Here is a 25908-nt window from a genome sequence, read left to right as displayed (position 1 = left end):
CACCATACCTAAGCATGCGAATTTGAAGCAACTTGATTGATCGACTTTAAATACTTCCCATTTAAAAACTACTGCGTCTGTCAAAAAGTTCGATTCGATTTTCAATAGGTATCGCTAAAATTATTTAATATTGGCAAAACTGTTAAAAATGTCTATGTATTATATTTTATTGCAAATTTTACATTTATAATTGCCAGTTTGCAGTTGCAAAATTACACATTAAAAAAATTAGTGTCGAAAAGTTGCATTTGCGTCTTATTATGGTTGTTTTCCAGCAAAGGACACAAGTTGACACAAATTGACACGAGTATCACTCTGTCTTTGTTCGATATTCAATGAGCAACAGAGAGAATAATATTTTAGTGTCGCTTGTGTCTCTTGGTGGAAAACTACCTATGTTGTTCAAATTTCAAGAAAATTCGAATGTTTCTGCCACCACCAAAAACACATAGTTATAGCGTATAAAGTGTGTAGAGAAACTACTGTAACTTTTAAACCGTTAGAAAATGGTTTGCAAAATTTCGATGCAACGATTTTGATCTTCATCACAAGTCATGGTGCTGGATGATGATGCAATCAGTAATTTACTCAAAGCAAACCCGCGAATTTCGAAAAGTCACTGAAAACGATGGAATTTATTTCACTAATTAGGCAAAGCGATGTGTTTATTAATAAAATGTGTTTATTAAAGAAAATGTTTGAATTTTATTTAAAAAATGAACCAAACTTCTTGAAACACACTCAATATTATAACCTCGACATTTTGGTATTAGGATTTTCATCTCAAAATAATCTCAAGAATGCACCATTATCGTACGGTACGTTCGATGCGGAACACCTTGTATAATTAGCAATTATAGCAGTTATCTATGTTATTCTGCATGATAATGTACGATAACAAAATACGATCGTAATTGCGAGTACTCAATCTTGATAGCGTTTTCTGCTAGCATCACGTGGCTTTAGAAAAACACAAATAAACCGCGATCATGGCGCGTTGCTGTAGATCCTCAACATTTGCGGAAGAAAATTTTACTAACAAGGTGGAACAATTTATAATGACATCCATATATTAAGCCCTGCGCACAATAGGAATAAATATTAAATATTAGCAATAGAAAATTGGAATTATTTTATTTCAGAACAAGAAAATGGGATGTATTCCAGCGAGAAATGACCCATCAAATCGACGTTTAATTGACATCGAAATCATCAATATATCATGAATTAAAAATTAAGAATTAGGAATAACTAATACATTTCGTTTCTTTGTTTGAAGTAAAATAATTCCAAATTTTTCTTCCTATTTAATATTTATATAATTTATATTACAAGACCTCTTAAAATTAAAATAATGATAAGATAAAGAGCCAAAAGCCTATGCTGGATGTTCGTGCTTATATATTTATTGAAAACAATCTAATCCAAACAAACGTTTCAACTTGTAATCAGGCTATCTTCAGTGTTTACAAATTTTTTGAATATTATAATATAAAATTTTTGAGAACGCAAATCGTACATTATAAAAGCCTGTCTTTCGCTCGCAGTCTTATTATGTCGAGTTAATTTTTCAATTAGCAATAGTCGCAACAACGGTTATGAGATGTGAAAGTCAGACCAGATTTAATTGATATAAATTTTCGAAACATAATTAATCAGTTATGTTCAATACTTTTCAGTTCTCAGAACAGTGAGCTTTCTTTAAAGACTCTGATTTGTACAGTCCATATTTAAACCAAAACTGATGTTAATGTGTCAAAAGTTAAAATCTGATTCAATTTTTATATTATATATTTTATATTTTTATATCTGAGTCAAAATTCCCTCAGAGGGAGAGGGGAGAGAGAGAGAGAGAGAGAGAGAGAGAGAGAGAGAAAGAGAGAGACAGAGAGAGATATATGAATTTCGATTTGTATGAATTGCAACGAAATGTCAGCTCATACAATTTATTACACATTACAAAGTTGTTGCTAATCGCATAAGTACACCGGACACACGTAATTACAAAAGTATGTGCCGATGGTATGCTTAAGAGCGAGATAACAGCGCGAAAAAAATACGCGAAAAAACACGGAAGATTACGCAGAAGAAAAGCGTACAATGTTACTTCGGGTTCTTCTTTCGTGAATTTCGTGTTAATTTTTTTCCTACAAAAAATTCAAATATTTGAAATATATAAGATAAAAATTTTATATTTTGTAATAAAATTTTTTGCCGGAAGAAACATGTCTTGACATTTATCGTTATGAATTTAATATAATTTTTATTCATATAAAATATTATAAATAATGAAATAATATAATATAATAAACATGATATATTATCTTAATTAATTCATCAATAATTAATTGTCATCGTTACTTTCATAAAAATTTATATAAAATGTCAAGTTAATAAAAATATGTAGATATAAAAATTTTTGAGGGACTACACATCACACTAATCTAGCAATGACAAGAAAAATATTATCAATATGAGCAATCGTTGCATTAGAAATAAGTGGTACGCGATAGTACGCGATTGAAAATAAGACAGTAAAAAAAAGGTAGCTATAAGTTGCCAGACTCAATCAATAGATTTCCGACATAAATGATAATGCTGATACGCAGTTTGTAATCGGAATGAGATTCGATAAGATGCAAAGATAACGTAGAGATAAACCATGATGATTCGTAATTGTGATTTACAGCAATATACAGGTATTTTTAATGCAATTGTTTATTAACTGTGAAATAATAGATAGCCAAACAAATTGCACACTTAAACTTCAATGGATCATCAATTTGCAAAAGAGCGGTAGTACACTCCGATTGTCGATAGCGTGTGTCACGATCAATCATCTTTTATTGCGATTCAAGCGAGGCAAACTTGCAATTTTGCGCGCACGATAATGCCAGATAATATAATCAAACGATAACAGGAGTTATCGAATAGTTAAAAAAATATTCTTAACGGCACTTCTATTGATAATTACGCAATGAAAATTCTGATTGCAACACACACACACACACACACACACACACACACACACACAATTAGATCATTTTTTGTTAAAATTATAAAAAATTTAAAAACTGCATTTTACAAGATTTTTACATTTTTTAAAAATTCTTTTTCTATCTGTATCGTCATTATTTTAGTTGTAAAATTATTATTAATACTATTATTATTATTATTATTATTATTATTATTATTATTATTATTAATATTAATATTCTGTTTTCTTTATCATTACTTTCACAATACATTGAAAATTATATATAAATAAGAATATTATTTCAAAAAATGTTTTTTCTCTACAGGCCAAATATTTTGCTGCAATTCATTTATCATCTAAATGCATTCTTATGTATTTTTTATGTTAATTTTTTACGCTAAGAAACCTTGAATTTTCCTTTGTTATCTCCAAGATAATTTTGCTAAATTTTAACGATGCTATTATACGATGCAAATATCAAAAACACTTCCGTTTTTTTGAAATACGCGACATTTCCTTTGTGAACCAAATTATATATGTAATTATTAATTAGAATACTTATTAGTGCCATAAGGAAAAAAATAAAATTGCATCCTCTGACAATGTGTATCGAAAGGTCATCTCGCACGCGGCACAGTAGAATTCGTTACATCACAAACAGCTCGGTAATAAACCAAATATTAAGTGTATAATCCTCTGTGTAAATATCCTCTTATTTTTTTAATGCACTTTTGTAAGTTGTTGCGAAAAAAGTCGCGCAAACACTTTTCCTGTTGCTTTAAGCACTCTTCATGATCACTTATTTAACATACACAATTATGTTGATCTAAAGACCCATAGATCACTGAAGATCCATAGGTCAATATTTGACATCTGTTGAACGATAGCACAGTTCGATAGTACAGAATTAATTTAATAATGCTCTTCACATTATAAATGTACACAGAGATTTAATATTAAATCACTATTTGCAAACTTGTCTCATTGTTTCATACAAGAAAAATGAAGAAATGTTGTCTAATTCGATTACTTAAAATCGATAACATTTCTGATGAAGCTACTACGCGTGAGAAGCATGTCTTGACGAAAAGTTCAAAATAACCTTGAAAATCCGTAACTTAATTTTAAATTTGTGTGCAAGTTACAAATTTATATCAAATTCTTCATTGAACGTTCGCTACTCTTCGAAACGTATATCCTTTTCTCATCTTAAATCCGTATTTTATAAAAATGTAAATTTTCTGCTACAAAACTCGAAACACGTAATCTTCCGTAATTTCTTTTTTTTAAGATATAATAAATTTATCTAACAATAATTTAAAAAATATGGATTAAAAAATGCGGAAATAATTCTTCTCTATTATGAATCACGATCTTTCAATCACCGATTAATTCTCATTCGAGTGTCAAAGTCGACATTATATTTATATCATTAGCGATTTTCTTACAGTTCTGTTGTAAGATCGGAGATGTCACGGTGGACGACGCTTTCTCGATGACATCGTCGTCGTTCTTCCTGATGGCTGTCATTTCGCGCACTGCGTTTCCTGCTCGCGTTCCATTAAAATCCTAATCTCATTGTCGTTGACGATATTTATACGTCGCGCCCCTTCCTTTTCTCCACCTCGTTCCTTCTCCTTCTCTCCATCGTCGTCGTCGTCGTTATCCAACAGGTGATTTACTCTCAGTCGCGCGCAAATCAGTTCGCGGAAATCCATTCACGCAAATCGAAATGACATTATTAAGGAACCGTAGATTAGATCCGTTTCGAGAGAAACTACGAAGGGTACGAAACAAATCCAAAGGTTCAAGGTCATTTTGAGGTAGCGAGACAAACACAAACCTTGAGACACTTTTTTGACTTTTCGAACGTTCCACTCGGTGTTGGTCGTTTCTCTAATCGATTAGTATTACATTGTATTAAAACTTCTTCAGTTTTATCGTTTTGTAACAATGCAACATAATTTGATTCTCAGACACCTATTTTATAATAAATTTCAAATATTTGTTTCACGAAAAATCTATGACTTTTGTGATACTTGCAAAATATATTTTTTTGAAATAAATTTTCATACTAAATCCACAAAAATTTTTACACAAAACAATATAAAGCAATATAATTTAATCTCCTCAGACATCTATTTTACAATAAAATATAAAACACATACTTATGATTAATTCTAAGATGCTTGTTATGTAACACATTTTTTTACAATAAATTTTCAAACAAATGTTCTCTGTATTAATTTTTTTCTATCTCTTTTATGTTATTGCATTATTGTATTTTAATCCTATTGTTGAACATCGGCACACAGATGATACTATGCTAAAATACAAGAAATCATTCAATAATGATTTTCACCAACTTTAATATGTTTCACTTTCCTTCTTTTCGCAGTAACACACACTCCCAAATATTTAGAATATATTTAATTAATGCAACGCTTTTCTCCCTTCTAAAAAATAATCCAAGTTTGTTAAAAATAAATATTAAAATGTGTAAATAATAAAATACAAAAAAATTGAAACTAATAAAAATTTTTTTAAATAAATAAAAATGGTAGAGATTAAAATATTTTCTGCCGAAAATATTAAGGGAAAAATCAAAATATAGAAAATCCATAAATTAATTTTAAATTAGTTCTTTATGTTTAATTTTATCCACTTATAAGAGACGCGTTTCTTTATTAAATATAATTAATTAGGATTTCGACTAAAAAATTGATGTTTCTAATTTTAAACTATAAACTAAACATTTGCATTTATATATCATAAAAAATATGCTATTTGTATATTTTACATGCGATAATAAAGAAAATTTATCGAGTTAAAGATGACAACATTTTCATATATTGATGCTTGCAAAAGTTTATAAGACAACAAGACAAGCGTTTGAATTGTCTTGGATGTGTTCCTTTTCAACGTCAAATTCGATAATCAGATTGCATAAAAACTACATCGGCAAGTACAACTCTCAATTTGAAACATATAACACATTTTAGTTATTTAAAAAAAATTATTTTAATAAGTAAAAAAGTGAATTTTACCTACAAATAAAACATGCTGTAAATGATGTAGTTTCGATATAGATGCAATTAATTTAAAAAAGAATATTAATTGACGGATTCATAAAATTGAAATAGAAGGAAATTTGTAATTTAAAAATAGAAAGGATATTCTCTTTAACTTCTTGATATATATTTTACTAAATTATTATTTATCTTCTCAATATTGTTCAACACTCAATATTGTTTCATATAGCTAAGTACGCTTATCAGAATGCAATATGTCAAATTCTGGTAGCAATGAACAATGATAAAGTGGTTAGGTCCATATTTAGATGAAAATTCAACCCAAAACAAAAAAAAAGTTACAGTTTCTGAAAAAAAGAACATGAAATTGTCATAACTACATTATTATATACTGTTATATTTCCCATTCCACATGATAACATACTCGCGCGCGCATATGTGTCTGCATGTGTATAATTTATACTGTATTTATATTTTTTAATGAGTCATTAAGGACCGATTTCTCCAACTTCTTGGTAGGTTTACCCACCAGTTACCTATTAATAAATATCAATAATCCTTACTCAGTAGTTGGAATATCAAGTAAAATTACCAGTATTGTTATCAAGAGGTAATTTTACTTGATATTTCAACTACTGAGTAAGGATTAGTGATATTTATTAATAAATAACTGATGAGTAAACCTGCCAAGAAGTTGGAACAACCGACCCTAAATAAATCAATAAAATATTTTAGTTACAATAATTACTGCGACATGCAATAGTTCAAAAGTAATCTTTTTCTTACGGCTGAGATAAAAGTTTTTTTTTGTTTATTTTCTGTTATTAAGAAAAGCTGAATAGCAAAATAGTGAAAAGTATATATAAAATTTTCACAGCATACAAATGTAATGATCCATTGAATTAAAATTTAAACGTTATTAAATTCGAATAAAAATTATATTTCATTAATGATCTTCTCTTTGTCGTAGTCGAGGATAACGTTGTCAATATCTTTTGCCTTATCAATGAGATTCGATGTTCTATTTTCCAATGACTGTCATTTCACAAGTACATCTTAAACTATCAAAATCTTAAAATCCTATTTCTCTCTAAATAATATCTGTCTATGTTATGACAATTCTTTTACGGTGTGTCCCTTCTTTCTCCGCCTTTCTTTCACTTTTTTTATCTTTTTCATAGAGAAATAATACAAGTCAATCTTTAATTGTGTTGAATTCTGGATTACACTTTGTACGTGACATATTAAATATTAAAGTTATGCATAATTTTTCTACAATAATTGCGATCAATAAATCAGAATTTACATTAGATTTGGTGAAAAATTTAGGCATAAAAGAAACCTTGTACGCTCAGTTGCATCAAATTTATTTTAGTGATAATAACTGGAGATGTCTATAAATGTATAAAAATATTGTCATATTCTGTGGCGTTTATAATAATAGAAATCTATTTATTCTAGCAGAATTAACATATATAAATATATTTCTATTATTATAAATCACAAAATACATTGTGCCATATATACAGGGTGTCCCATTTTATATTAAATTACAACTAAACTATCTCAACATTTCATATTTTTAAGTTTTAAAATTAAATTAATTGTTATTTGTCGATTGTTCTTCTGTTAACTTGCGCTTTCTGTTCAGTCCCTTGTCCTCCTTCTCCATGCTCTTCCTTGCTATCCTACTGGAATGTTGAGGTGAAATTTTCTGTGGCGTCGCGCATACTGCCAAATCCGGAAGACTGTAACACACATATTTAACATCAAATAAATTGAAGTGTTCATAACGAAAACCCTTGTCAAAAATTGAGGAATTTGAGATAATAGCGTATTCTAGCAGTCACAGGTGGAACCTACAGTGTGGTTGCATCAATTCTCATAAAAACAACTTATGCCTTGATTCATATTGTTAGAAAGTTTGGTTCTATTGAAAACTTAAAGATGAGAGAATGTTTTTTTCTTCTTTTGAAAAAATGAAAAAATTGACAAAGATTGTTTTTGCTATGAACCCTTCAATTTCTATACCAAATTTTTCTGTTGCAACGTTAATGTTTATTGTTTACTCGCCAGAATAAATGTATTTTATATCTTTTGACTTTGGATATATTTTATCGCACAAAATTATTTTTTTATTATTATTAACATTATAATTGTTTTATCTAAAATTATCCTTAATTGTAACTTACATATTTTTATATGAATTGTATTTTACAAGACGCGCATTTTTATTAAAATCGTAATTAAATATAAAATAAAATTGAATAATTTTATAATAAATAAATCCAAAATCGGGAACGAAAAAAATTATTTTTTGTGATGAAGAATATTCGAGGTAATCTATATCTAATAAATTTTCGTTAAAAACTATTAAATGACTTATTTCACACGAATAAATTATTCTAATCATTCTACATATAAAAATACCAAGATAAAAAAAATTAATAGGTCACAAAATATTTTATACTTTATTCTGACATATTGTGACATGACATGTCATCATTAATAAAATGTGAAATATTAATATCAAAGAAACTAACAGAGCTACTTCATTTCGACGTATAAGACGAGAAAAATATTGTGCGATCTTTAATCTGTCATAATGCAATTATGATATAACAAAGACTCAAACATTTTCAGAATTAATCCTACTACTCACCCGCATTCATCAACCTCCAGTTGTTCGTCGTTTAATTGCCTTTGATTTGCAATATTATTCTCCGCGGACGGTCTCTTTTCTTCATTTGACTGCGTGTTGCTCGCGTTTTTGTCATTCGTTGTAGACGTGGTATTTTTATCGCGCGGACTCGCCTCGACGCGCTGTGTCGAGACTGCTTGTGAGGCCTGAGTCGCGTACATCCTTGAAGTGAGTTGCGTGGATGGCGTGATATCGTTGTTCTCGTAAAAGCGCCTCAGATAAAGGGTCACGCTCTTGGAACAATTGAACGTCTTGTAAACGCCCACCAGACAATCAGCCAATTCAAACATGTTTGTGCGCAATGAGATGACGATGAACTGAGCGTTCTTCGTGCGCTCTTTGATGTAGTTGCCAATAATCGAAACATTCTTGAAGTCTAGAGCCGCGTCGATTTCGTCCATGAAGTACAGCGGCGTAGGTTTGTAGTGATGAAGAGCGAAGATCAGCGCCAATGAACTCAGAGTCTTTTCGCCACCGCTGAGATTACCGATGCTCTTCCACGACTTCTTGGGTGGACGTACGCTGAACACGATACCCTCGCTAAATGGATCCAACGAGTCTACCAGCTCCAACTCCGCGTCGCCACCTAATGTGATCATCCGATACATCTCCTTCAGCTTTGTGGTGATCAGATTGAAGCCGTGTAAAAATTCCTGCACTCTGCGTCGCCGGGCGGTTTCGTAGAGATCGCGCATCTTGTTACGCGTTAGTGTCATCTCTTCCAGATCAGCAGCGTGACGTATGTACAGCGCATCCTTCTCTTGATAATCCTCGATGATCTGCATATTAGGTATCTGTTCGGGCAGTCTCTTCTTAGTCTTCTGCAGATTCTGCATCACCATCATCGCGTCCAATTGATCAATCTCTTCCTCCGTTAAGTCTTTGAGCGGCTCCTGAGTCTCATGTGGAATCACTCGTAATTTTAAATCCACTATCTTGCGGTTGTATTCGGGAATTATTTGTTGCAGCTCCTTCAACACTTTCTTACTTTCGTGAAGTTTCTGATTCAGATCGATCTTTACCGCCTTCATCTTATCCTCACGCGCTTGCAGAGCGTTCAATTCATTCTTCATAGATGACACATTGTCGTCTCGCTCCGCCAGTGCTTCATTGATCTTCTCCAACTTGTCCAAAATCGTCTTAGCGCGTTCTTCGAGCTCGGATTTCTCCTTCTGAATGTCTCTCAGATTCTGCTCACAAACTTTCACATCACTCTCTAATGTCTCTATTTGTTTCTCCGTTTTCTTGGCATTTCTCTCAGCAGTCTTGATGGCCACTTGCAGCCGACATATCTCCGCCTTGGCCTTATCCACCGATTTCGTGAGCTGCGCGATCTTCGCCTGCTGATCGCGTACCCGATTGCCGGAAATATCATCTATCTTCTTATTGATCCGTTCCACTTCTTTCTCCACCAAAGCGGAACTCTCCTCGACCTGATCCAAATGTGATTTCGCCCCGTCCACTGCTTTCTGCAGTTTCGCGACCTTTGCCGAATCTGACACCGACTCAGCGACCTTTTTCTCCTGTACTTTAAGCTGCTCTCGCAACAACGGCTCTTGCTCTCTCAGTGTCTGCACTTCGATGCCGAATTTCTTTCTGTCGATCCTCATGTCTCTTAAAGCAGTTGTCAACACGTGTATCTGCTGCTCGAGCAACGGTTGCTTCGCCTTCAGACTATTGCACTCATCAAACACAGCATCTAATTGTGATTGAAGCTTCTCGATATCAGCGCTCGACGGCTCGTTCCTCACAATCTTCTGGCCTATCCGACCGCGAAGCGCCGTGCGTCCACCGCCGCTCATGGTGCCCGACAACTCGATCAATTCGCCCTTCAATGTCACCACGCGATAACGCGTGGCACCGTACGCGATGCGTGTTGCCTGATCCAGGTCCTGCGCCAGCAAAGTGTCCTGCAGGCCGTAGTAAAACGCCGGCAGCACACGATCATCCTCTACCTTAATCAGATCGAATAATCGATGTACATTTTCCGGCGTTTGGATCTTACGGCCGCACCTGGTCAGAAATTGTTGTTGTTTCTCCAACGCTATAAACGTGGCGCGGCCTATGTCGTGCTGCCGTAAGTGCGTGATGCATGCCTGCGCTGTAGCCACGGTATCTACGACGATATTATCGAGCGGGCCGCATGCTGTCGACACCGCGATGTCATACTTTGCGTCAATGGCACCTAAATCGCCCTATATGGAAAAAAGATGCGTATAAGAATGCTTTTTGAACAAAAAATCAATTAACGGTAAAAATATGGTAAAGAGAGAGAATAAAGAAGTCAAAGTATGGTGCTTAGTAGATAAATCAAAATATTTTACATCTAATTATTGTAAAATGTAATCGCGATAATTACTTTATGCGATTTTAAATTTAGAAACGATTAAATAGAATTTTAATTTCGAATAAAGAAATCGAACTAAGAAGCGAATATACGAATACATTTCATCGTCTCACTCGCGCTTCGCGAAGCTTCTACGACACTCACCAATCTTCCGAAGATTCCAGGTATCCGTCCCTCGCGTTTCTCCCTCATCAACGAGTCCAGAATACGATTCCTCGATTTACTGGCTTGCATGGCAGAACGCTGCTCCTCGAAGGTTATTCGCATCTTTTTCAGTTCAGCAGTCTTCTCGGCTTCGCGAGCCTTCACCTCGTCCAACTCGTTCTGTGCCTGTTTCAAGCTGCGTTCGCTTATCGGAATCTTTGTTTCGAATAACACAAGCTGTTTCTGCCGTTCCTTGAGAGTATTCGCAGTACTCTCCACTGACTCCTGAAGACTTTTCAATTTTTCCTTTTCGTTTCTCTCCACTGATGTGTAGAGCTCCAGTTCGGATTGTTGTATATCATATGCCGCTTTCGCTTGATCCACATTTTTCCTCAGAGATATCAACTTCTTTTCCAACTCGGATCGCTCATTCAGCAGCGGCTCCGTCTTTTTCCGCAGTCCTGCCATTAAAGTTGCTAACGACGCCTCTTCTTTTTCCCTGTTAGATACGTGTGTCTCGATCAAGTGTTTGCATTCCTCAATGTCTTTCGCATTTTTCTCTGGCACTTTAACAAGTTCCTCCAGCTTGTTTTTTTCCTGCAATTACCAGTTAGAATTTAATATAAACAACATAGCCCAGTATCCATTTATAAATTATGTGTAATTATTCAACATAATTTCTTCGAGATAGCCGAAGTAATATAACAGATTACCATCTTGGTAGACGCTATGTTAGCTTTCCTTCGCTTATTCGTCTCAACAAGTTCGGCGTGCAACGACTCGTCCTTCTTGCGCACTTGATCAAACTTTGTTGTGGCTTCATCTTTCTGCTGTTGCAGGACTTCCCATTTCTTACTCTTCTCCTTGATAACTTTGAGTTTCTCCTCCTTCTGCTCACCAATACTTTTCATCTCGTCTATCAGCTCGGCCAATTCCTTGTTCAGACTATCATTTTTTCCAACATGTTCGTTGAGCTCTTTTTCCGCTTCAGATCTTACAAAAAATATTTGTGATTCTCAATAATTATTCTAAACTACTATATCTCAAAAATTTCTTGCAATAAAATAATATAAAGATGTATTTTTATGTTTAAGTCACCTTTTGCAGTGATAAAGCTGGTGTTGTAATCTAATTATCGTGTTCTCCATCTTTAAATACTGTACCGCTTCTTGCATAGGTTCCTCCAAAGTCGCCTTCTCCTTCTGTACAATTCTGAGACGATGTAATTTTTCCACTCTACGCTCCGTTAATATTTCAACCTTATCTGCTAGCTTCTCTAAAGGTTCTTGATATCGAGATGTGCCAATTATGTTCTCCAAAAATTCCAACATACCAGTATCGTTCTCATTCTGTCCCTTAGGCTTCATCATTGCAATCTGTTCCACTTCGCCCTATTCAAAACATTTTGCACCTTATTTTTATCAGTATAAGACATATAATAAACTTCATTGATACTATATAGATATAATATTAATAGTAAATATATAACTAAAATTATTTAATAATAAGCTAAATATATTTTACCTGTAATATTAAGAAACGATTGTGGTCCAAGTCGACTCCGTGAGATCTTAAAAACTTAGCAATCACATTAAATTGTACTTTTTTCTTATTAAGCTCATAATATGACGAGCTGTCTTTAAATGCTGTTCTAGATATAACAAACTTGCTATTTGGCACAACTTCATACTCTTCTCCGGGCTGAAAATTTAATTTTAGAATTTATTTTGAATTTTATTCATTATACAGAATTACCATAATCATAATTATATTTTAAAATTTTAAATCACACAACCAACTTATGCTTTACCTTATCAATAATTATCTGAAAATGTACAGAGACAGTACAGCTATTGAGATTTGGGAAATTGCTGGAATTATGTATTAAAACGGAAATCTTTTTTGATCTGATCTTACTGGCGCGATAGCCAAACACAAACAGCATAGAATCTATCACATTACTCTTGCCACTACCATTAGGTCCTACTACTGCAGAGAAACTCTAGAAAAAAAAAAAATTAGATTAAATACCATCTTTTAACAAGCAGCACTGAGACCTTTACCTTGTGAAATGGACCAATCACGTGTGTGCCAGCATAACTTTTAAAATTCTCATTGACAATTTGGGTAATGATGAGTCTTGGTCCAGTTGTGTCAACTTCACAAAAAACTTTTGCTGGTGGTGGAATATATATCTCCTCATCGATCCTTAGGCCACCATTCTCATCTGCATCACATTCTACATCCTGCTCATTGACTTCCACAGCATCACTAGAGATGTTTCTTTTATCTTGTGATGTGATCATTTTGAATAAAACTGCAAAATTTCAACACTTGCTTATAATGTTATTATGACCAACTATATAATCTTTGCTCTATATTTTGAGCAATAATAATTCACTAATAACATTATTGATAAGAATTATGGCTCTAATATCATCGCCAAATTAACCTATAATATAATATAATGTGCAAATTATGAGAATGTTGACACAACTTCACATATGTAGCATATTATATCGATAAACACAGGAAGATAAAAATATACTATTTCAAAATTACACTACTTATTTTTACTAATTTTATGCTTTTAAACCTTATAATTTTGAAACATATTTAAGCTACTTTCAAACCCTTGTTGATTGGAACTTCCATGTTTTAAAATGAGATATCACTTCTCATACTATTAATTTCTATGCACCTTAATATGTTCATGAAAAAGTATAATATAATCTTTAAATATACAATAAGTATGCGTACTATTAAAAAATGTACTTCAATGAAGATGCTCAGTAAAAGGACTAAATAAATTTCAACAATCTCATAAACTCAGTAACAAATCAATAAACAATCAAATAATTTCCAAAAGTTACAAGCTTCTATAGCTTCGTAGTTACATACAATTAGTTCATCAAAGAAATTTTGATATCACCTGAATAGTTTTTCGAGATTACCTAGCAAAATACAACAGAAAGACGTCGATATAACAATATTATAATGCGCACTAAGTCACAAAAAAACGTACACACAAATCAGATCTTCAATCAAGTACTATTGTAATCTTACAGCGGTTGTTTTTTTAAATCATTTTCAAATTAACTGTAGGTTATAAGCAACCGAACGTTTGACGCGTCGCAATCATAGGTTTATGGCCAATCTACAATGCGTCGCAAATAGGTGCATCCAGTGCTACAACCGCTCACTTAAGCTGCGTTCCCATTTCGTCTCACTCAGTGCAGTATTCAGTAAGGCACTAGATATGTAGGTATTCTCATCCGCCATTTTGGTTCCTATTAGATGGAGAATTATAGCGTATACAGGGTGACACTTAAAGACTGCCCACTAAGTACATAGCGTTATTCCTTGCCAAAAAATGAGTCGAAAAAAGTCCTGAATCATTTTTAATAATTGACGTGTTACACATGTACGCTATACTATACTATATACGCTATAATTTTCCATCTAGTAGGAACCAAAATGGCGGATGAGAATACCTACATATCTAGTGCCTTACTAGAACTCGGTCCGAGATCTCGGACTGAGGGAAAGTTACTAGAACTCGGATCATGTACACACTGCATTTGGATGCAAAACTCGAATAAGAAGCTCAAACGAAAAAATGCGTTGCGTCCCATTTTTCGGTACGAGTTATTGCGAGTTATTAGATTTTACTAGTTTCTTTTACTATCTTTCAAGACAAAATATAAGATACTTATAGTGATATGAGATACTGTGAACAATATAAATAATATTTTAGTAAGTAATTATAGAATTGAAAAAATAAGAAAAATATAATTCTTAAATAAAATTAATTAATAAGATTAATAATTAATAAGATTTACATAAGTAGTTATTATTAGTTTTAATGCAGATTAAATTAGACATTAAAAATATATTATAACCTATATATACATATTATTTTTCAAGAAAAGTATAATAATATATAAAATTGATTTTTAGAAAAAACTTCTTTTATAATAAAAAATGGATAATAAAGAAAATGTTAAAATTTTATTAATGTTATATCAACAACATTCTTGTTTATATGTTACAAAAAGTGTTGATTATCATAATCGTATGAAACGAGATCAAGCTTTACAGATAATCTGTAATCAGTACAAAGAATTAACAGGACAACCACTAACAACTGAAATTGCAAAAAAAAAATTAATAATTTAAGATCACAATATCTGGACCATCTAAAAAAAATAAAACATTCGAAATCAAGCGGTGCATCACTTGATGATATCTATAAACCAACTTGGCAATATAACATAGATCAGAAAATCATCGTAAAGAATCGTAACTCGATTACAACGCTAACTATATTCAGCCAAGTATAAATATTATTGTTCGAGGACTCGGACCGAGATCTCGGATTGAGTTCTAGCATCGTGGACACAAGGCTTTAGGTCTGTTCTTTATAACTGAACTGGCTGCACTAGTTAAGTGCTCCATATTGGAAGGAGAAAGATAAACTCTGAACTAGTGCAGCCAGTTCAGCTAAAAAGAACAGACTTCTTGTATCGATTAGAATGTTGCTTTAAAAATTTCTATGATTATAAATAAAATGCTTTATAATAATTTATTGTTATAAAGCTGCAATTGACAATGCAGGAATGCATTCCGTGTTACTGATTACATGCAGCGTGAGATTGTGATAACTTGTAAACGACTCATATTCTTCACCTAACCTAAAATTTTCTCGTAGACAGCATATGAATTTTCACTTGTCTATAACAAAATATATTAAAACGTGAAGCTTATTAAATATAAATTATCGAGTTAATCACCGAAACAATGAATTCGAAAGTGTGTAAGAAGAACGTTCTGCAAGCTGTCATCCTTGCGGATGATTTTACAACAAGCTTAACTCCGTCGCAAAATATATTTCCGAGTATTCTGATGCCGGTGATAAATATACCGCTTTTCGACTACATAATGGAAACGCTGATAAAATCCGGAATACAAGAAGTATTCCTTTACTGTAGCAGTCACGTAGACCTACTAAAAAAATATGTGAAGGATAGGAATTACAGAGATACTACAATATCTCTGATCATTTCCGATGGCTGCAGATCTCTCGGAGATGCTTTACGAGATATCGACACAAAAGGCTGGATCAGAGGATATTTCATATTGATACGTGGAAATGCATTCATCAATACAGATCTTAAAATTCTACTCAATGCTCATCGTTTGAAAGCTGAGAAAGATAAAGGGACAGCTATGACCATGGTATTGCGGAATTTTGGTTCAACAAAGAATTCTCATCTTAATGAAGAAACATCTCTGGTCGTATCAGAAAAAAACAGTAATAAAATCCTGCATTACACAAAACTGAAGAACAGTGAGAAAAAAGTGAAGCTGGAACTAAACTGGTTCCTTGATCACAATGAAATAGAAATCAACACATGCTATTTGGATACTCATATTTATCTGTGCTCACCATCTGTTTTACCACTCTTTGCTGATAATTTTGATTTTCAGGTAATTAAAATAAGCTATATTAGTTACTCTTTCATATAAGTATAAAATTTTAGTTGGTGAGATTTTTTAATTATAATATGTATCAATGAAACAAGATTTAATTTACTATGTTTATATATTTATTTTTAGACGATGCATGATTTTATTCGAGGTGTATTGATGAACGAAGAGATTTTAGATGCAAGAATTTATTGGCATCAATTGAATGTGGAAGATTATGCTTTGCCAATTACATCGTGGAAAGCTTACCATACACTTACTCGGGATATTTTACACAGGCATAGTTTTCCTCTCGCACCGGATGCTTTCCATTCCTTAAAAAATTTTATATGCATGTCACGAAGCATGTATAAACACAAAACTGCAACTCTTGCTAAAGGTTGTATATTGGAAAAAGACTGTATTCTTGGACACAACAGTACGTTAGGAAATAATACTACAGTTACAAGATCTGTGATTGGTGATGATTGCATAGTAGCTAGTAACGTTAAGATACGTGATTCTTATATTTTTTCAAACGTTAGAATCAGAGATAATTGCATCATTAGGAATAGTATCTTATTTCCGAATTGCCATATCAGATACGGTAGCCAAATAGACGGATGTATATTGTATCCTGGAGTTGATATTTCATCTCGCAGTATACATATCGATAACATTGTAGAATCTACATCTAATGTACTTAAGACTAAAAAAATGTCTGATCCCGAGATTAGCGAGGAATTTTTGTATTTTAAGAACAACGAAGTAACTGAATGCAATGATTGTTCTACCGAGTCGTCAAGTAGCGAAGAGAATTCAGAGCGCGATTCCCCGGTCCCGGACGATACGAATATGTTTCTGTCCGAAGTTATAGATAGTTTGTTACGCGGTTACCAGGACAAACTCAAATGTGAGAACCTAATTCTCGAAATAAACTCTTCGAGATATGCGTATAATGTCACCATTCGCGAGGTCACATACAACGTCATTAAAGCAATCCTCAGTTTGCCGCTGCACTATCTTTCAGAAACAAAAACTTCCGTTAACAATCAGAACTATCAAAAAAACTTGAAAGTTATGATAACTTATTTCAATACTATTATTTTGAATTATATTAAAAACGAAGACGCGCAGGATGACTGTTTACGTGCTATAGAGGACGTTGCCTACACGACTGACGAGCTGTTGCCATATACACAACACCTGTTGCATCAGTTTTACGATCGCGATATATTGTCGGAAGAGAAAATTCTAGAGTGGTATGAGACCACTAATGAAGACACGGATGTGCTTCATAGTAAAGTTAGAAACGCCGTTCAGCCTTTCATTAAATGGTTGCGAGAGGCGGAAGAAGATTCTACCGAAAGCGATGATGATTAAATTAGTAGTTTGCAAGGATGCTCTTGTGCCTGTAAAATATTGTAAATGCAAATACAAGGAAACTATAGTCTGTCCAGCGAGAGAAAACCCACGAATCGGACAAAAACTCGTCCGTTCGGCGCAAGTTTTCCCGAAGCGCTTAAAACCATCACTCCACAGGACTCTACTGCTCGTGCAGCTTGCTAATGCCAAGGCTCTCCCCACTTTGCCCGCTATGCTTCTATCCGCAGACCATGGGTATTCTCTTGCTGGACAGAGTATATACATAATGTAAGCACAATATATGAATACATTATTCAAAAACTGGTAAATATGCATTTTTTGTTACACAGCACCGATTTTGTTGCACTTTAGATATGTTCTAGTTATTCTAAGTAATTCTCCGCACAAATTAGGTGGGAGACGACATTGGTTTAGGAGATAAAACAAATAAAAGTTTTACAATTTTAAAGCTCTACTTTAGGTATTAAAAACTGATTACAAGCAGTAAAGTTTGTGTACATCGTTTGTGTATTAATCTGTTGCATGTAAACAAAGCTATATGGTCATAAATATTTTGTCAACAGATGGGCTCCGCCCTTCCCCCTGCACCTCTGTCTCAAAAAAATCTAATCTAACAGTTGGGTCCTAACTTAACCTGGCCTGATCTACCCTTCAGTTAAGTAAGTATAGGTCTGTTTTTTATAGCTGAACTGGCTGCACTAGTTCAGAGTTTATCTTTCTCTTTCCAATGTGGAGGGAAAAAGATAAACTCTGAACTAGTACAGCCAGTTCAACTATAAAGAACAGACCTTATGTAAGATGTGATATGGCTCCGAAGGGTCTCCCCTCTCGCGGTCATCTGATTCGGAGTGAGGGCGGTGAAATAGAGCGGAAAATTCAAAGGGAGAGGTTAGACATTCTGAGGAAGAATTCAAAGGCATCCAAGACTCCGGCAAAGAGGTTTTTCAGGAGCGAAGTGGTTAAGTAAGGTGGATTGAGATTAAGCTTTTGTAAATTGTTATATAATACGATTCTTGCGTTGTTATGAGATGGACAATTCCATAAAACATAATCGATATTTTCTGAGTGGTAACCACAATTGCATTTTGGAGAATTGACAATGTTAAACCTAGCTAACGAGGCATTTAAATTATAATGGTTACTTCTGATACGATTTAGGGAAGTAATAATCTTTTGATCCAGGGATTGAAAGGGGTGGAACCAAGGTTTTCTAGTTTTATTGAAGTAGAACTTAAAGTAGTGAACGCCTTTTGTATTTTTCCATCATTGTAGAAAAGAGAAAAATCGATGATAGGCTTTTTCTTGAAAATGACAGTATAAATCAGAGTGAGGAATATGAATATTTAGGTTATTTCCATGTTTGATAGCCAGATTGGCTAGACGATCAGCTATTTCGTTTCCAAGAATTCCTGTATGAGCTGGGATCCAAATAATTTCGATATTAAGACCTAATTGATGAGCTGAATAGAGTTTTTTTTTTTAGATAAACAACCAATTCATTTTTGCAGTGCAGCGGAGAACAATTGGCGAAAGATCGAACAATACTTTGAGAATCTGTAAAGATGATAGAGTTACTTAATTTATTGGATAGAATGAGGTCAATAGCTACGTCAATCGCTATACTTTCAGCAGTGAAAATAGAGGCCTTGGAAGTAATTCTGTAGAAAGGTGAGTGATCTAAAGAAGGAGCATAGACAGCTAGGCCCACATACAATCCAGAATCTTTCTTTGATCCATCGGTATAAAAAATGTCTTTTCCTTTGATTAATTCGCCATAAAGCATTCTAAACATTTGGTTGGAATCAGAGGATTCGTCAAAGTTAGATCTTAATGTGATCCTAGTGTTAGGAGTCCAAAGAAAGGCTTCAAAAGGTATCGAGTAGCTAGCCCTGATTTTGGATTTGATAAGGTTCTTGAAAACACGTGTAGAAGAGAAAACTTTAAGCAACAGAAAGGTGTTGGAAATATTGTGCCTCGTATTAATAGTGGTGGCGTTAGTTAGATTTTCGAGTTTTGAAATGAGAGGATGTTTTTCCAACGAGAAGACTCTTAGAAGATATCTATGAGTGAGGTAAGAAAATCTGATATGTAAAAGCAATTCGCATGCTTCTGCAAGTAAGACCTTAGTGGAAGTGGTGCTTTTATATCCGAGCGCTAGTCTTAAAGCTTGAAATTGTATATGCTCAAGTTTTTGGCCAAGGTTATAAGAGAGCAAAATAAAGCAACCATACTCGATGGAGGCTCTAATAACCATTTTATAGATGGTTAATAGGGCTGATGGATGAGAGCCCTATCATACCCCTCTTAACATTTTAATTATGTTTAGGAGTTTCATACCTTTAGAAAGGAGATAGTTGGCGTGGAGATATCCAGTAAATTTATGGTCGAAAAAGATACCAAGGAATTTAGCGTGATCGACTGAATTGATAAGATTTCCATTGGTCTCGATAGAATAAGAGAAGGGATCAATCCTTTTTCTGGTAAAGATGACAAGTGACGACTTGGAAGGGGAAATTTCCAAACCAATATCTCCTAGATATGTAGTGATTTTTGAGGCAGAAGTGGATAATTTAGGAAGAATTTCTTCGATCTTTTCTCCTCTTATGTAGATAGCTGTGTCGTCGGCAAATTGGAATAATCGGCAGTTGTTAGTTATTTGTTTGCGTAAGTCATTAATATATATATTGAATAGAATAGGGCTTAATACAGATCCTTATGGCACGTGGCACGCCTTTGTAGGTGTGATAAGGCTGGGATAATTCTCCGTTAATAATGAAGTAAAGGATGTGAAAAGAGATAAGATGAAAAATGAATCTGCATAATTTCTCTGGGATCCCAATGTTTCTCAGAGTATGGATTAAGATGTCAGGAATGAGGTTGTCAAAAGCTCCTTTAATGTCCAAAAAGAGACAAGGAGTGTATTGGCCATATGCAAGTCCAAGGCAAATTTCTGAAGATAGTAGTGCCAAATTATCGTAGCATGATTTACCTTTCTTAAAGCCAAATTGAGATCTGGAGATAATATTATTAAATTCGCAAAACCATTGGAGTCTGGAAGCAATAATTTTTTCTAAGATTTTAAGCAGACAAGGTGCGTTAGCAAGATGGGTCAGAATTTGCCAGGAGTGGATTTGGAAATTAAGTAAACTAGAGTTTTCCTCCATTTATTGGGATAGGTTTCCTGTAGATAGAATATTATTGAATAAGTGACAAATAAGATTATGCATATATAGAGGGAGATTTTGAATCATACAATAACTAATTCCATTTAATCCGGGAGATGATCGAATATTGAGCCTGCCAATGACATCAGATATCTCGGCGACGGATATAGGGCGAGAGAGTAGAGACTCATCCAAAGAGAATTCTCGAATGAGATGAAGGGGGGGGGGGGGGAGGAGGAGTCTGGACTATAGGTCTGTTCTTCATAGCTGAACTGGCTGCACTAGTTCAGAGTTTATATTTCTCCTTCCAATGTGGAGAGAAAAAGATAAACTAGTGCAGCCAGTTCAGCTATGTAAAAAACAAACCTAAAGAGTGTGGATAGTACTGTTGAGTTCGTCTATTTTATGTTTTGTGTTGAAATTATTGTCAACTCTGGCTAAATTCCTGTTTTTAAAACACTTGATGGTTCTCCAAATCTTCCCAGAGGCAGTTTTAAACTCAATCTCACTAGAAAACTTCCTCTATGATTATCTCTAGCTTTATGAAATACTTTCTTGGCCAAAGCTTCTTGTCTTTTAAGCTGAAAGTAATTCGCGTAAGAAGAGACTTTCCTGAAGGCAGACAAGGCCGATTTTCTTTCTATTGCTGCAATATCAGTCATGATTCCACCAAGAGGCTGGAAGAGGTCCTTTAGATGAGTGATAAACTGAAAAAAAGCCAGAATTAAAGCGAAGAGGATGGCTGTTTGCAGATTCGATTGCTGCAATAAAGAGAAGTGAGATAGTCTATATGATCGGAAGGATTGATGTTAGAATCTAGAAGTCTAGAAGAAATTTCTTCTTCTTAAAAAATAAAAATTTTTTTAAAAGTTAGCCAGTCGATAGATTTTTTATCTGTTTTGTGGCAGAATCTTTTTGAAGATTGAACGTTAATGAGGTTAGTGGTCACAATGGGAAAGTGATCACTATTCGTAAAGGGAGCTTTCCATTTAGGAGACACAGATCGACACTATGGGTGCGTTCGGGCAGCTCGCTACCGCGCTATCAACGCTAACGCTACTAACTCCGTTCACGGAGCCAAGATAGCGCTAATGAATGCGAGCTCCGTGAACAGCAATAGCATAGCGTGGTAGCGTGCGTCTGCTAATAAAAATGGAACAAGATCGTAAAAAAGCAATATTAACAGCAGTAGCACTTATAATACAAGAATTAATAGATTCATCGTCTAACAGTGATGATGGTAAAGATTTAAAAATAATAGAATAGAGTATGAATGTAAGAAAACATGTACCATGTATCAACATTAAAAATTGAAATATCGGCATTTCTCACATTTTCCGTAGAATTATTAGATGAATGTTTGTAATAAAATTAGGTGTTATTATTTTCAACACGTTAAATGCTGGACAAAAGATCCAGTCCAATTATAAATCTTTTGTCCAATATTAAACTAGTTGGAAATAATAACACCTAATTTTGTTACAAACATTCATCTGATAATTCAACGGAAAATGTGAGAAATGCCGATATTTTAATTTTTAATGCTGAGACATGGTACATGTTTTCTTACATTTATACTCTATTCTATAATTTTTCATTCTTCACCATCATCACTCTCAGACGATGAATCTATTAATTCTTGCATTATAAGTGCTACTGCTGTTAATATTGCTTTTTTACGATCTTGTTCCATTTTTATTAGCAGAAGCGCGCTACCACGCTATGCTATTGCTGTTCACGGAGCTCGCAAACGCTAACGCTACCAACACACTACCTCGGAAGGAATAGCGTTGATAGCGCGCAGTTATGACGTATCACACTACTATTAATGACGTCATAATTGCGTTTGGTAGCACTACCAGCTAGCTCCGTGAACAGTCGATAGCGCTAAATAGCGCTAATAGCGTCTCCCCGAACGCACCCTATGGGTGCGTTCGGGGAGCTCGCTATCGCACTATCAACGCTAACGCTACTAGCTCTGTTCACGAAGCAAAGATAGCGCTAGCGAATGCGAGCTGCGTGAACAGCAATAGCGTAGCGTGGTAGCGTATGTTAAAACAGCTACAGTTGCTTAGCAATCGAAAAAAAATAAGTGTATAAAAATAAAATTTAAAATGATTACAATTTATAAAAATAAAAATCTCCAATAACAGATAAAGCCACATATATTCGTACCTTATCAGTTAGAATCTAACTGATAAAATTGATTTCTAAAACGCTTGCAATATATTATATTTTATATTTATATTTCAATTTTTAATCAATTATATGATGATAAATCTTTTAATCTAAATTACTTTTTAGAATGAAACAAAAATCTTCTTTATAAGAAAACTAAACTGAAAAATTAAAATTATTATAAAATAAAGTTTTTATAAATTTCACATAAAATTATTGCAGTTTTAATACTGTTGATTTTATATAATATGACACATAGAAGTATAAAAGATACATTGTTTTTATTTTTATGTTGCATATCAATACATTGAATATGAGAGTTAATTTGGCATTTCATATAAAACTGTAACTTTCAAGACAAGTCCTTTAGCAAATGTAATAATACATTAAACGCGCACATATTGAATAAAATATCATTTTACATTACACACAAATCCTTTTCAAAATCCTAAAAAGAATCACATAATAGATGACATAATTACAACATATAATTATATTGAGAATGTAACAGTTTAATATCAATAGTATTTAACATCAAAAACTGACATATTCTAAATGTGGATTGATATTGTTTTATGAATTTTTCTTTGTAATTACTGTGAAATATAAGTCCTGTATATTAATTAATATACATACAAATTCAATACAATTCAATTAATATCGGTTTTATAAAAATTTAACACAAAATACATACATAATTTTTATTTACAAGTTTAAAGATTTCTCAAAATTAAAAACCATAAAAAAAAGTTGTCTTATATAACAATTAATCAATCCATAATTATTGTTGTAATCATCATGTGCACAGTAAATCACAAATTTCACCCACTGCTACATGAGATCATTTCTTTCCAGATTTCTTTATACCACCAGTAACTAATGGGCCTTTTTGACTGGCTTTCTTCGCTGCTTCTGCTAATGCTTTTTGCTGTTCCTTCTGCTTTTGTTTAAATGCTACATCCTGATCATCTAAAACTTTCGATTCCTTCTTTGGTGCCTTCAAGGGCTTCTTTTTACCTCCATCCAGACCAGACATTCTAAAATACATAAAAATGGTCAGATATTACAAATAAATAATAATTGCTTAAGAAAGATACATATTTTTAACAATGAATATAACATATTAAATCAATATAACCTCTAACAAAACAGAAAATAATTAAATAAATTGCTTAACAAACAAACATAAAAATAAAATTTAAAATGATTACAATTTATATTGTAAAATTTGCTTACTTTCCTTGTTTTCAAACAATGGATCTTCTCTCATTTCCTCTTTCGTTTCTCTTTGAGATTGTTCCTGAGAAGGTAACATATATATATATCATCTACAAAAACAATACATATAATTAATTACCAAATTACCTTACAATGTCAAGAAGAAATTAAATTAATCACATACCAGAATCTGGTAACCAGATGCTTCCTCCAACGGAGTATCATATGATATTGTTGTCTGCATATGCTCAGTTTCTAAAAAATAATCTTTTTTTTTTAATACAAAGAAAGACAGATATAGTTAGCACAGATTGTTTCATACATGCATCAAGCAATAGATATAAACTATATTATTACTATGAGTGACGATTGTTAAAACAATTCTTACCAGAACATGCACTGTTTTGACCAAAGTATGCACCTTGACGTGCAACATTCAATAATGTAGTCGCAAAATTCAAATCTGCATGTAAAATAATTAAAGCACATAAAAAACGTTCTCTTTATTCTGTAACTTATGACAATTTCGTTATTTTTCCTACTTATTGCATAGCTACTTTATAATATATTTTGTCTACATAAAAATATTTGTAATGTATGCATTAAAAGTTACAAAATAGATTTGCAGAAAATGACAAAGAAGATAAAGGATTAATATTTTAAAATTAAATTAACATTGTGATAAAAGCCAAAACCCCATATATTAAATTAATTACAACTATATAAAATTATATAAAAATATGTATACAATTATATAAAAAAAACTAAAAATAAGAATAATAATACTAAAACAAATAAGTAAAATCACAATCATCAAACAACCATAACCTAATAGTTACGTAGAAATACTTACCGGTTTCTGCTTTAAAAGCACTAGTCGGTGAAAGTCGTAACTTGAACTCTTCTTCAGTTTCAGCATCTTTTAGAGTTATTTCGATGGAATTATCCATTGTACATATGTAATAAATATTAATATATCGCTGCCGTTCAATAGATTTCAAATAATGGTTAGACAATTTTACACAATTTACAGCGTTCACGGAGCTCGTAAACGCTAACGCTACCAACACACTACCTCGGAAGGAATAGCGTTGATAGCGCGCAGTTATGACGTCACACACCACCATTGATGACGTCATGATAGCGTTTGCTAGCGCTACCATCTAGCTCCGCGAACAGTTCGGGTGCGTTCCACTTAACGCCCGCAACGCTCCTAGAATCATTTTATCCTCGTTTAACTTTCGATGAAAAACAAGGATAAAATGATCCTAGGAGCGTTGCGGGCGTTAAGT

General features: G+C 33.3%; 4 protein-coding genes across 11 annotated transcripts in view; 1 reads left to right on the top strand and 3 right to left on the bottom strand.

The window, feature by feature from the left end:
• LOC105679144 (putative inorganic phosphate cotransporter) overlaps positions 1-6573 on the bottom strand; it is a 28619-nt gene extending 22046 nt beyond the window's left edge. The window contains exon 1 of one of the 2 annotated variants that reach the window (XM_067357655.1): positions 4426-6573. In XM_067357655.1, the coding sequence (XP_067213756.1) occupies positions 4426-4507 (82 nt within the window). In that variant the 5' untranslated portion in view covers positions 4508-6573. The remainder of the gene's footprint in view (positions 1-4425) is intronic. The other variant, XM_012378994.2, reaches the window with a different exon arrangement.
• Positions 6574-7359: 786 nt separating this feature from the next.
• Positions 7360-14377, bottom strand: glu (structural maintenance of chromosomes 4-like protein gluon). Of its 5 annotated transcripts, none has more exons than XM_012379088.2 (9): positions 14227-14377; positions 13265-13518; positions 13012-13203; positions 12726-12902; positions 12300-12592; positions 11915-12194; positions 11202-11798; positions 8672-10905; positions 7360-7757 (listed from the first exon to the last, which is right to left on the bottom strand). In XM_012379088.2, the coding sequence occupies exons 2-9, from the start codon at positions 13505-13507 to the stop codon at positions 7610-7612; spliced, it is 4164 nt and encodes a 1387-aa protein (XP_012234511.1). In that variant the 5' UTR covers positions 13508-13518; positions 14227-14377; the 3' UTR covers positions 7360-7609. The 5 variants fall into 5 exon arrangements, with proteins under 5 accessions (XP_012234511.1, XP_012234510.1, XP_012234509.1 ...); XM_012379087.2 differs by having other exon boundaries at positions 14134-14365; XM_012379086.2 differs by having other exon boundaries at positions 14156-14365.
• A 1301-nt stretch (positions 14378-15678) lies between these two features.
• eIF2Bepsilon (eukaryotic translation initiation factor 2B subunit epsilon) lies at positions 15679-18364 on the top strand. Its single transcript, XM_012379135.2, has 2 exons — positions 15679-16691; positions 16821-18364. The coding sequence occupies exons 1-2, from the start codon at positions 16002-16004 to the stop codon at positions 18051-18053; spliced, it is 1923 nt and encodes a 640-aa protein (XP_012234558.1). The 5' UTR covers positions 15679-16001; the 3' UTR covers positions 18054-18364.
• Positions 18365-23660: 5296 nt separating this feature from the next.
• LOC105679036 (translation machinery-associated protein 7 homolog) lies at positions 23661-25841 on the bottom strand. Of its 3 annotated transcripts, XM_012378810.2 has the most exons (5): positions 25470-25690; positions 25005-25079; positions 24801-24871; positions 24635-24726; positions 23661-24435 (listed from the first exon to the last, which is right to left on the bottom strand). In XM_012378810.2, exon 5 carries the CDS (start codon positions 24432-24434, stop codon positions 24240-24242), a length of 195 nt encoding a protein of 64 aa, XP_012234233.2. In that variant the 5' UTR covers position 24435; positions 24635-24726; positions 24801-24871; positions 25005-25079; positions 25470-25690; the 3' UTR covers positions 23661-24239. The 3 variants fall into 3 exon arrangements, with proteins under 3 accessions (XP_012234233.2, XP_067213761.1, XP_067213762.1); XM_067357660.1 differs by lacking the exon at positions 23661-24435 and having other exon boundaries at positions 24634-24726; positions 25470-25834; XM_067357661.1 differs by lacking the exons at positions 23661-24435; positions 25005-25079 and having other exon boundaries at positions 24634-24726; positions 25470-25841.
• Positions 25842-25908: the final 67 nt, after the last annotated feature.

This window comes from Linepithema humile, chromosome 6 (genome assembly GCF_040581485.1).
Source record: "Linepithema humile isolate Giens D197 chromosome 6, Lhum_UNIL_v1.0, whole genome shotgun sequence".
Classification (NCBI taxonomy): domain Eukaryota; kingdom Metazoa; phylum Arthropoda; class Insecta; order Hymenoptera; family Formicidae; genus Linepithema; species Linepithema humile.
Note: the sequence above shows the minus strand (reverse complement) of the source record. Positions and strands in the feature narration are given on the sequence as shown.